The 12,887-nt window shown below is 37.1% G+C and overlaps 1 protein-coding gene across 1 annotated transcript in view; it reads left to right on the forward strand.

Annotated features, from left to right (window-relative positions):
- Positions 1-12,887, forward strand: part of NAA15 (N-alpha-acetyltransferase 15, NatA auxiliary subunit) — a 430,544-nt gene that overhangs the window by 153,687 nt on the left and 263,970 nt on the right. Inside the window, exons 12-13 of the mRNA XM_053703678.1 lie at positions 209-361; positions 1,651-1,779. Coding sequence (XP_053559653.1) covers positions 209-361; positions 1,651-1,779 — 282 coding nt within the window. The remainder of the gene's footprint in view (positions 1-208; positions 362-1,650; positions 1,780-12,887) is intronic.

The raw sequence follows: 12,887 nt of genomic DNA on the forward strand, positions 1-12,887 counted from the left end.
TTATACAGAAGGTGAGTGTATAGTAACATTTTATTTATGTAGAAAGGCAAAGGTTATCTGTTACATTCTAATAAAATATTCTGGTTAACAAGGGTATATAATAATAGGATAAGAGAAATATATGATTTTACTACACACAAAGCACCAGTTTTGATGATGTTTATTAAATTGTAGTTTCAGATGTGTCATGGCTCTTATTTTTTTTTAGCATGCTGGTAATATAAAGGAAGCAGCAAAATGGATGGATGAAGCACAGGCACTGGACACAGCTGACAGGTTTATTAACTCGAAGTGTGCAAAGTATATGCTAAAGGCTAACATGATAAAAGAAGCTGAAGAAATGTGCTCAAAATTTACAAGGGTTTGTTCTGTTTTCTATATTGTTGTTTTCTTTTACAAAGGTTTTTGTCTAAATGTATTTGTTTAGGCTAACCAAAGTCAATGTCTGAAGTGTTCCTGTTTAAGTTGTATATAGTGAGAAAGTATGTCAACCCCTTAATTGCGCATGATGGCACGTGGTCATCATCCACACAAGGGGATAAGTGCACATGGCAACCACGTGTCATCATCCGTTGAGTTCTCATGTGTCATGATATATATGTAAAATATTGGTATAGTGTGAATCTTCTGGGTCTGCTGAAAACCCCCCCAATATGATCTACAATGGGGCTTAAAAGGGACATTATACACTCGTTTTTTTCTTTGCATAAATGTTTTGTAGATGATCTATTTCTATAGCCCATAAAAATTTTTTTTTTTTTTTTTAATGGATAGTTTTGCTTATTTTTAAATAACATTGCTCTGATTTTCAGACTCCTAACCAAGCCCCAAAGTTTTAGGAGAATACCAACGTTTACCTACTCCAGCTTGCTTCTGTTTGTGTAAAGGGTCTTTTCATATACAAAGGGAGGGGGAGTGTCTGCTATTTCCCACTTGCAGTGGGTGTTCCAGTAACCTTTTAAATAGAGCTAAACTGGAAGCTTCTAAGTAAGTTTTAAATCGGTTTTATACTGGATTTTTATATCAGTATCTGTGCATATTATTCTTTATAGTAGTGTCTATTACATGCAGTTATATGAAAATTGGTGTACACTATCCCTTTAAATGTGAGCAACATTTAAAAACTCCAAAACTGTACGCCACCTAGATCATGCATATGTTTTATTCTCTGACTAGGTATTTGATGTTCTCTAAACTGGAAGCTTCTAAGTAAGTTTTAACACTGTTTTATACTGGATTTTTATATCAGTATCTATGCATATTATTCATTATAGTAGTGTCTATTACATGCAGTTATATGAAAATTGGTGTACACTATCCCTTTAAATGTGAGCAACATTTAAAAACTCCTTAACTATACGCCACCTAGATCATACATGTTTTATTCTCTGACTAGTTATTTGATGTTCTCTAACCATGCCATGAACTTCCTGTGAACGTGTCTTATGTATCTATTCTTGTTTCTAATTTCCTCATTAAAATTATTTTTAAAAAACAAACTCCAAAACAGCTCAGCAGTTAAAGGGTTACTGAAACTTTAAAGCAATATGTATGCTGACTTTATTTTGTAGATCAGAGATTCAGCACTAATGAAATGTTCATTCTTTTCACTTTAGTTTCACTTTAGTTTTTCATTAACTCTTTCCCCAGGAAGGAACATCTGCAGTTGAGAATCTAAATGAAATGCAGTGCATGTGGTTCCAGACAGAGTGTGCACAGGCTTACAAATCTATGAATAAATATGGTGAAGCACTTAAGAAATGTCATGAAATTGAGAGAGTAAGTGTTCTGTACATATGTCTGGGGTTGCCTTTTAATTTTTTTCTTTCTTGCCTCTAAATAAGTGTTTTTTATTAGTACATCTTAAATTTATCTTCCTGTAGTGAATAAAACATCTATGAGCTTGTACACAGTTAATCCATAGTGATCAGTTTTCATGTTTCTTGTGATAACAGTTTAAATAGTGTTAGCTTCTTAAGTGTATGTGTGTGTGTGTGTATGTATATATATATATATATATATATATATACACACACTCAATAATGTATTAGCTTGTTCTATGGAGATTTACCACCAGGGTGCAGCTTCTTTTTAGAATCTGTAATACAATGAAAAACTCAGCGCTGAGATCAATTACACAAAACAGCTATATAAAGAAAGGATTCCCTAAATCCTTAAGTGACACAATAGTATAGGATAAATTACAATGTCTGCAGAAACCTGCAGGCTAGTAATTATATACAGCTGCGCTGTCTAAAAGACAGCTATATGTGTATAGTATCTGGCTTATATATAGGCCTGAGTAGGTATAATATCCGACTTATACAGAGACCTAAATAGGTATAACACTCTATATAATATTTAATAATAAAAAACATAAGCACAAAAGTGAATGTACAGCATAAAAAATCATATAAGAATCACATAAAAACGCATAGACTTAGTTCATACATTCAAACATAAAACATAAATGGCATTGCAATGAATCCTAAATTATCACTGATTCAAGTCCGATTGGTTCAAAAGAAAGTCTTTTTTTAAAACCAGAAGCCGTTTGGTGGTCAAGCTTGGCAAAAATATCAAACGCAAGAAAGTCTTTTTTTTTTTTAAAAAAAAAAACAGAAGCCGTTTGGTGGTTAGTTGCTAGTCAAGCTTGTCAAAGATAGCAAACACATCATTGGCAACAGTTGAAAAGCTGCAAAGTATGGGCGAGAAGAAGGACAGGAGATCCTTTAAAGGATATAAATTATTCCAATGGCAAGGTGTACATTTATACTTACACCAGTTGCCGTTTGTAGTTGTCCCCAAAGATATTTATCCGGGTATGTGGTTCTCCCCCCTCGCCTCTGGAACTTTGAAAGAGCCACTTCAAGGGTAATTTCTTCCAAAAGGAAACAAGTTCAGTGAACTCTTACAGCGTCCGTGTAGTGAGTCTATGGAAGCCCAAGTGGCTCAAAAAACAGCAACGCGTTTCGGCTGCGTACAACCTTTCTCAATGGTAACGTTACATACGGACTGCAGATTTATACGCTGAACTTAAAGCGATATATACAATTTAATACAGTCAGTATGATGTGTTAACAATATACAATACATATGTTTCCACAATAATCAGACATAGTTAATATACATTTCAATAATGTGTAATTCATAAAGCCAATAAAACAACCTACATGTATCTACATATAGATATACACATACATTCTCAAACGGTAGAACGGGCAATACGAGCCATCTAATAATGATATTGGGGAAAAGGTAAAAACATTTATATACTTTCTTTGGCAGTAAAAGAGAAGGTGACTAAATAGAAGATAGAATAGATGGAAAAAAAACAATAAGTGGCATAGTATAGTATAATTTAGTATAGTTTAATATAATCTAATTCCTTATATGTTTTATATTTTATTTTTTATATTTTATAAATAATATAAGATTAAATATTATATAGAGTGTTATGCCTATTTAGGTCTCTGTATAAGCTGTATATTATACCAACTCAGGTCTTTATATAAGCCAGATACTATACACATATAGCTGTCTTTAGGAGTAATGCTATTCACAGAGTAGAACTTTCCTGTAGAGAGAGAGAGAGAGAGATCTAAATAAGAAGATATAGTTATATATAGATGCGTGTATGGTATATATGTATATATACTGTATATATGTGTGTGTGTATATATATATGTATATATATATATATATATATATATATATATATATACATACACACAGTATGTGTGTGTGTATATGTATATGTGTGTATATATATATATATATATTCTACCTACATGGTCTAAAAAATAAAACGTTCCAGGAGAGGCTCAATGAACTATATATGTTTAGCTTAGAGGAAAGAAGGGAAATAGGTGAATATGACAGCAACTTTCAAGTATTTTAAAGGGCTTAGTAAAACTGAACCAGTGAGTATTTCTTTCATGTAATTAGCAAGAGTCCATGAGCTAGTGACGTATGGGATATACATTCCTACCAGGAGGGGCAAAGTTTCCCAAACCTCAAAATGCCTATAAATACACCCCTCACCACACCCACAATTCAGTTTTTACAAACTTTGCCTCCGATGGAGGTGGTGAAGTAAGTTTGTGCTAGATTCTACGTTGATATGCGCTCCGCAGCAAGTTGGAGCCCGGTTTTCCTCTCAGCGTGCAGTGAATGTCAGAGGGATGTGAGGAGAGTATTGCCTATTTGAATGCAGTGATCTCCTTCTACGGGGTCTATTTCATAGGTTCTCTGTTATCGGTCGTAGAGATTCATCTCTTACCTCCCTTTTCAGATCGACGATATACTCTTATATATACCATTACCTCTGCTGATTCTCGTTTCAGTACTGGTTTGGCTATCTGCTATATGTAGATGAGTGTCCTGGGGTAAGTAAGTCTTATTTTCTGTGACACTCCAAGCTTTGGGCACTTTGTTTATAAAGTTCTAAATATATGTATTCAAACATTTATTTGCCTTGACTCAGAATGTTCAACTTTCCTTATTTTCAGACAGTCAGTTTCATATTTGGGATAATGCATTTTGATTTAACCATTTTTTCTTACCTTCAAAAATTTGACTCTTCCCTGTGGGCTGTTAGGCTCGCGGGGGCTGAAAATGCTTCATTTTATTGCGTCATTCTTGGCGCGGACTTTTTTGGCGCAAAAATTCTATTTCCGTTTCCGGCGTCATACGTGTCGCCGGAAGTTACGTCATTTTTTGACGTTATTTCGCGCCAAAAATGTCGGCGTTCCGGATGTGGCGTCATTTTTGGCGCCAAAACATAATTTATGTAAGAACTTACCTGATAAATTCATTTCTTTCATATTAACAAGAGTCCATGAGCTAGTGACGTATGGGATATACATTCCTACCAGGAGGGGCAAAGTTTCCCAAACCTTAAAATGCCTATAAATACACCCCTCACCACACCCACAAATCAGTTTAACGAATAGCCAAGAAGTGGGGTGATAAGAAAAAGTGCGAAGCATATAAAATAAGGAATTGGAATAATTGTGCTTTATACAAAAAAATCATAACCACCACAAAAAAGGGTGGGCCTCATGGACTCTTGTTAATATGAAAGAAATGAATTTATCAGGTAAGTTCTTACATAAATTATGTTTTCTTTCATGTAATTAACAAGAGTCCATGAGCTAGTGACGTATGGGATAATGACTACCCAAGATGTGGATCTTTCCACACAAGAGTCACTAGAGAGGGAGGGATAAAATAAAGACAGCCAATTCCTGCTGAAAATAATCCACACCCAAAATAAAGTTTAACAAAAAACATAAGCAGAAGATTCAAACTGAAACCGCTGCCTGAAGAACTTTTCTACCAAAAACTGCTTCAGAAGAAGAAAATACATCAAAATGGTAGAATTTAGTAAAAGTATGCAAAGAAGACCAAGTTGCTGCTTTGCAGATCTGGTCAACCGAAGCTTCATTCCTAAACGCCCAGGAAGTAGATACTGACCTAGTAGAATGAGCTGTAATTCTTTGAGGCGGAGTTTTACCCGACTCAACATAGGCAAGATGAATTAAAGATTTCAACCAAGATGCCAAAGAAATGGCAGAAGCTTTCTGGCCTTTCCTAGAACCGGAAAAGATAACAAATAGACTAGAAGTCTTACGGAAAGATTTCGTAGCTTCAACATAATATTTCAAAGCTCTAACAACATCCAAAGAATGCAATGATTTCTCCTTAGAATTCTTAGGATTAGGACATAATGAAGGAACCACAATTTCTCTACTAATGTTGTTGGAATTCACAACTTTAGGTAAAAATTCAAAAGAAGTTCGCAACACCGCCTTATCCTGATGAAAAATCAGAAAAGGAGACTCACACGAAAGAGCAGATAATTCAGAAACTCTTCTAGCAGAAGAGATGGCCAAAAGGAACAAAACTTTCCAAGAAAGTAATTTAATGTCCAATGAATGCATAGGTTCAAACGGAGGAGCTTGAAGAGCTCCCAGAACCAAATTCAAACTCCAAGGAGGAGAAATTGACTTAATGACAGGTTTTATACGAACCAAAGCTTGTACAAAACAATGAATATCAGGAAGAATAGCAATCTTTCTGTGAAAAAGAACAGAAAGAGCAGAGATTTGTCCTTTCAAAGAACTTGCGGACAAACCCTTATCCAAACCATCCTGAAGAAATTGTAAAATTCTCGGTATTCTAAAAGAATGCCAAGAAAAATGATGAGAAAGACACCATGAAATATAAGTCTTCCAGACTCTATAATATATCTCTCGAGATACAGATTTACGAGCCTGTAACATAGTATTAATCACGGAGTCAGAGAAACCTCTGTGACCAAGAATCAAGCGTTCAATCTCCATACCTTTAAATTTAAGGATTTCAGATCCGGATGGAAAAAAAGGACCTTGTGACAGAAGGTCTGGTCTTAACGGAAGAGTCCATGGCTGGCAAGATGCCATCCGGACAAGATCCGCATACCAAAACCTGTGAGGCCATGCCGGAGCTATTAGCAGAACAAACGAGCATTCCCTCAGAATCTTGGAGATTACTCTTGGAAGAAGAACTAGAGGCGGAAAGATATAGGCAGGATGATACTTCCAAGGAAGTGATAATGCATCCACTGCCTCCGCCTGAGGATCCCGGGATCTGGACAGATACCTGGGAAGTTTCTTGTTTAGATGAGAGGCCATCAGATCTATCTCTGGGAGCCCCCACAATTGAACAATCTGAAGAAATACCTCTGGGTGAAGAGACCATTCGCCCGGATGCAACGTTTGGCGACTGAGATAATCCGCTTCCCAATTGTCTACACCTGGGATATGAACCGCAGAGATTAGACAGGAGCTGGATTCCGCCCAAACCAAAATTCGAGATACTTCTTTCATAGCCAGAGGACTGTGAGTCCCTCCTTGATGATTGATGTATGCCACAGTTGTGACATTGTCTGTCTGAAAACAAATGAACGATTCTCTCTTCAGAAGAGGCCAAAACTGAAGAGCTCTGAAAATTGCACGGAGTTCCAAAATATTGATCGGTAATCTCACCTCCTGAGATTCCCAAACTCCTTGTGCCGTCAGAGATCCCCACACAGCTCCCCAACCTGTGAGACTTGCATCTGTTGAAATTACAGTCCAGGTCGGAAGAACAAAAGAAGCCCCCTGAATTAAACGATGGTGATTTGTCCACCACGTTAGAGAGTGTCGAACAATCGGTTTTAAAGATATTAATTGAGATATCTTCGTGTAATCCCTGCACCATTGGTTCAGCATACAGAGCTGAAGAGGTCGCATGTGAAAACGAGCAAAGGGGATCGCGTCCGATGCAGCAGTCATAAGACCTAGAATTTCCATGCATAAGGCTACCGAAGGGAATGATTGTGACTGAAGGTTTCGACAAGCTGTAATCAATTTTAGACGTCTCTTGTCTGTTAAAGACAGAGTCATGGACACTGAATCTATCTGGAAACCCAGAAAGGTTACCCTTGTTTGAGGAATCAAAGAACTTTTTGGTAAATTGATCCTCCAACCATGATCTTGAAGAAACAACACAAGTCGATTCGTATGAGACTCTGCTAAATGTAAAGACGGAGCAAGTACCAAGATATCGTCCAAATAAGGAAATACCACAATACCCTGTTCTCTGATTACAGACAGAAGGGCACCGAGAATCTTTGTGAAAATTCTTGGAGCTGTAGCAAGGCCAAAACGGTAGAGCCACAAATTGGTAATGCTTGTCTAGAAAAGAGAATCTCAGGAACTGATAATGATCTGGATGAATCGGAATATGCAGATATGCATCCTGTAAATCTATTGTGGACATATAATTCCCTTGCTGAACAAAAGGCAATATAGTCCTTACAGTTACCATCTTGAACGTTGGTATCCTTACATAACGATTCAATAATTTTAGATCCAGAACTGGTCTGAAGGAATTCTCCTTCTTTGGTACAATGAAGAGATTTGAATAAAACCCCATCCCCTGTTCCGGAACTGGAACTGGCATAATTACTCCAGCCAACTCTAGATCTGAAACACAATTCAGAAATGCTTGAGCTTTCACTGGATTTACTGGGACATGGGAAAGAAAAAATCTCTTTGCAGGAGGTCTCATCTTGAAACCAATTCTGTACCCTTCTGAAACAATGTTCTGAATCCAAAGATTGTGAACAGATTTGATCCAAATTTCTTTGAAAAAACGTAACCTGCCCCCTACCAGCTGAACTGGAATGAGGGCCGTACCTTCATGTGAACTTAGAAGCAGGCTTTGCCTTTCTAGCAGGCTTGGATTTATTCCAGACTGGAGATGGTTTCCAAACTGAAACTGCTCCTGAGGACGAAGGATCAGGCTTTTGTTCTTTGTTGAAACGAAAGGAACGAAAACGATTGTTAGCCCTGTTTTTACCTTTAGATTTTTTATCCTGTGGTAAAAAAGTTCCTTTCCCACCAGTAACAGTTGAAATAATAGAATCCAACTGAGAACCAAATAATTTGTTTCCCTGAAAAGAAATGGAAAGTAGAGTTGATTTAGAAGCCATATCAGCATTCCAAGTCTTAAGCCATAAAGCTCTTCTGGCTAAGATAGCCAGAGACATAAATCTAACATCAACTCTAATAAAAAATGGCATCACAGATGAAATTATTAGCATGCTGGAGAAGAATAATAATATCATGAGAATCACGATTTGTTACTTGTTGCGCTAGAGTTTCCAACCAAAAAGTTGAAGCTGCAGCAACATCAGCCAATGATATAGCAGGTCTAAGAAGATTACCTGAACATAGATAAGCTTTTCTTAGAAAAGATTCAATTTTTCTATCTAAAGGATCCTTAAACGAGGTACCATCTGACGTAGGAATGGTAGTACGTTTAGCAAGGGTAGAAATAGCCCCATCAACTTTAGGGATTTTGTCCCAAAATTCTAACCTGTCAGGCGGAACAGGATATAATTGCTTAAAACGTTTAGAAGGAGTAAATGAATTACCCAATTTATCCCATTCCTTAGCAATTACTGCAGAAATAGCATTAGGAACAGGAAAGACTTCTGGAATAACCGCAGGAGCTTTAAAAACCTTATCCAAACGTATAGAATTAGTATCAAGAGGACTAGAATCCTCTATTTCTAAAGCAATTAGTACTTCTTTAAGTAAAGAGCGAATAAATTCCATCTTAAATAAATATGAAGATTTATCAGCATCAATCTCTGAGACAGAATCCTCTGAACTAGAAGAGTCCAAAGAATCAGAATGATGGTGTTCATTTAAAAATTCATCTGTAGAGAGAGAAGATTTAAAAGACTTTTTACGTTTACTAGAAGGAGAAATAACAGACAAAGCCTTCTTTATGGATTCAGAAACAAAATCTCTTATGTTATCAGGAACATTCTGCACCTTAGATGTTGAGGGAACTGCAACAGGCAATGGTACATCACTAAAGGAAATATTATCTGCTTTAACAAGTTTGTCATGACAATTAATACAAACAACAGCTGGAGAAATAGCTACCAAAAGTTTACAGCAGATACACTTAGCTTTGGTAGATCCAGCAGGCAGTGGTTTTCCTGTAGTATCTTCTGGCTCAGATGCAACGTGAGACATCTTGCAATATGTAAGAGAAAAAACAACATATAAAGCAAAATAAATCAAATTCCTTATAAGACAGTTTCAGGAATGGGAAAAAAATGCCAAACATCAAGCTTCTAGCAACCAGAAGCAAATGAAAATGAGACTGAAATAATATGGAGACAAAAGCGACGCCCATATTTTTTGGCGCCAAATAAGACGCCCACATTATTTGGCGCCTAAATGCTTTTGGCGCCAAAAATGACGCCACATCCGGAACGCCGACATTTTTGGCGCAAAATAACGTCAAAAAATGACGCAACTTCCGGCGACACGTATGACGCCGGAAACGGAAATGAATTTTTGCGCCAAAAAAAATCCGCGCCAAAAATGACGCAATAAAATGAAGCATTTTCAGCCCCCGCGAGCCTAACAGCCCACAGGGAAAAAGTCAAATTTTTGAGGTAAGACAAAATATGATAATTTAAAGCATAATCCCAAATATGAAACTGACTGTCTGAAATAAGGAAAGTTGAACATTCTGAGTCAAGGCAAATAAATGTTTGAATACATATATTTAGAACTTTATAAATAAAGTGCCCAACCATAGCTTAGAGTGTCACAGAAAATAAGACTTACTTACCCCAGGACACTCATCTACATGTTTGTAGAAAGCCAAACCAGTACTGAAACGAGAATCAGTAGAGGAAATGGTAAATATAAGAGTATATCGTCGATCTGAAAAGGGAGGTAAGAGATGAATCTCTACGACCGATAACAGAGAACCTTATGAAATAGACCCCGTAGAAGGAGATCACTGCATTCAATAGGCAATACTCTCCTCACATCCCTCTGACATTCACTGCACGCTGAGAGGAAAACCGGGCTCCAACTTGCTGCGGAGCGCATATCAACGTAGAATCTAGCACAAACTTACTTCACCACCTCCCTTGGAGGCAAAGTTTGTAAAACTGATTTGTGGGTGTGGTGAGGGGTGTATTTATAGGCATTTTAAGGTTTGGGAAACTTTGCCCCTCCTGGTAGGAATGTATATCCCATACGTCACTAGCTCATGGACTCTTGTTAATTACATGAAAGAAAAGCATTTAGGCGCCAAATAATGTGGGCGTCTTATTTGGCGCAAAAAAATATGGGCGTCGCTTTTGTCTCCACATTATTTAAGTCTCATTTTTTATTGCTTCTGGTTGCTAGAAGCTTGTTCTTTGGCATTTTTTCCCATTCCCGAAACTGTCATTTAAGGAATTTGATCAATTTTGCTTTATATATATGTTGTTTTTTCTCTTACATATTGCAAGATGTCTCACGTTGCATCTGAGTCAGAAGATACTACAGGAAAATCGCTGTCAAGTGCTGAATCTACCAAAGCTAAGTGTATCTGCTGTAAACTTTTGGTAGCTATTTCTCCAGCTGTTGTTTGTATTGATTGTCATGACAAACTTGTTAAAGCAGATAATATTTCCTTTAGTAAAGTACCATTGCCTGTTGCAGTTCCTTCAACATCTAAGGTGCAGAATGTTCCTGATAATATAAGAGATTTTGTTTCTGAATCCATAAAGAAGGCTATGTCTGTTATTTCTCCTTCTAGTAAACGTAAAAAATCTTTTAAAACTTCTCTCCCTACAGATGAATTTTTAAATGAACATCATCATTCTGATTCTGATGACTCCTCTGGTTCAGAGGATTCTGTCTCTGAGGTTGATGCTGATAAATCTTCATTTCTTTCATGTAATTAACAAGAGTCCATGAGCTAGTGACGTATGGGATATACATTCCTACCAGGAGGGGCAAAGTTTCCCAAACCTTAAAATGCCTATAAATACACCCCTCACCACACCCACAAATCAGTTTTACAAACTTTGCCTCCAAGGGAGGTGGTGAAGTAAGTTTGTGCTAGATTCTACGTTGATATGCGCTCCGCAGCAAGTTGGAGCCCGGTTTTCCTCTCAGCGTGCAGTGAATGTCAGAGGGATGTGAGGAGAGTATTGCCTATTGAATGCAGTGATCTCCTTCTACGGGGTCTATTTCATAAGGTTCTCTGTTATCGGTCGTAGAGATTCATCTCTTACCTCCCTTTTCAGATCGACGATATACTCTTATATTTACCATTTCCTCTACTGATTCTCGTTTCAGTACTGGTTTGGCTTTCTACAAACATGTAGATGAGTGTCCTGGGGTAAGTAAGTCTTATTTTCTGTGACACTCTAAGCTATGGTTGGGCACTTTATTTATAAAGTTCTAAATATATGTATTCAAACATTTATTTGCCTTGACTCAGAATGTTCAACTTTCCTTATTTCCAGACAGTCAGTTTCATATTTGGGATTATGCTTTAATTATCATATTTTTTCTTACCTCAAAAATTTGACTTTTTTCCCTGTGGGCTGTTAGGCTCGCGGGGGCTGAAAATGCTTCATTTTATTGCGTCATTCTTGGCGCGGACTTTTTTGGCGCAAAAATTCTTTTCCGTTTCCGGCGTCATACGTGTCGCCGGAAGTTGCGTCATTTTTGACGTTATTTTGCGCCAAAAATGTCGGCGTTCCGGATGTGGCGTCATTTTTGGCGCCAAAAGCATTTAGGCGCCAAATAATGTGGGCGTCTTATTTGGCGCCAAAAAATATGGGCGTCGCTTTTGTCTCCACATTATTTCAGTCTCATTTTTCATTTGCTTCTGGTTGCTAGAAGCTTGATGTTTGGCATTTTTTTCCCATTCCTGAAACTGTCTTATAAGGAATTTGATCTATTTTGCTTTATATGTTGTTTTTTCTCTTACATATTGCAAGATGTCTCACGTTGCATCTGAGCCAGAAGATACTACAGGAAAACCTCTGCCTGCTGGATCTACCAAAGCTAAGTGTATCTGCTGTAAACTTTTGGTAGCTATTCCTCCAGCTGTTGTTTGTATTAAATGTCATGACAAACTTGTTAATGCAGATAATATTTCCTTTAGTGATGTACCATTGCCTGTTGCAGTTCCCTCAACATCTAAGGTGCAGAATGTTCCTGATAACATAAGAGATTTTGTTTCTGAATCCATAAAGAAGGCTTTGTCTGTTATTTCTCCTTCTAGTAAACGTAAAAAGTCTTTTAAATCTTCTCTCTCTACAGATGAATTTTTAAATGAACACCATCATTCTGATTCTTTGGACTCTTCTGGTTCAGAGGATTCTGTCTCAGAGATTGATGCTGATAAATCTTCATATTTATTTAAGATGGAATTTATTCGCTCTTTACTTAAAGAAGTACTAATTGCTTTAGAAATAGAGGATTCTAGTCCTCTTGATACTAATTCTATACGTTTGGATAAGGTTTTTAAAGCTCCTGCGG

This window comes from Bombina bombina, chromosome 2, assembly GCF_027579735.1.
Source record: "Bombina bombina isolate aBomBom1 chromosome 2, aBomBom1.pri, whole genome shotgun sequence".
In the NCBI taxonomy this organism is placed as follows: Eukaryota; Metazoa; Chordata; class Amphibia; order Anura; family Bombinatoridae; genus Bombina; species Bombina bombina.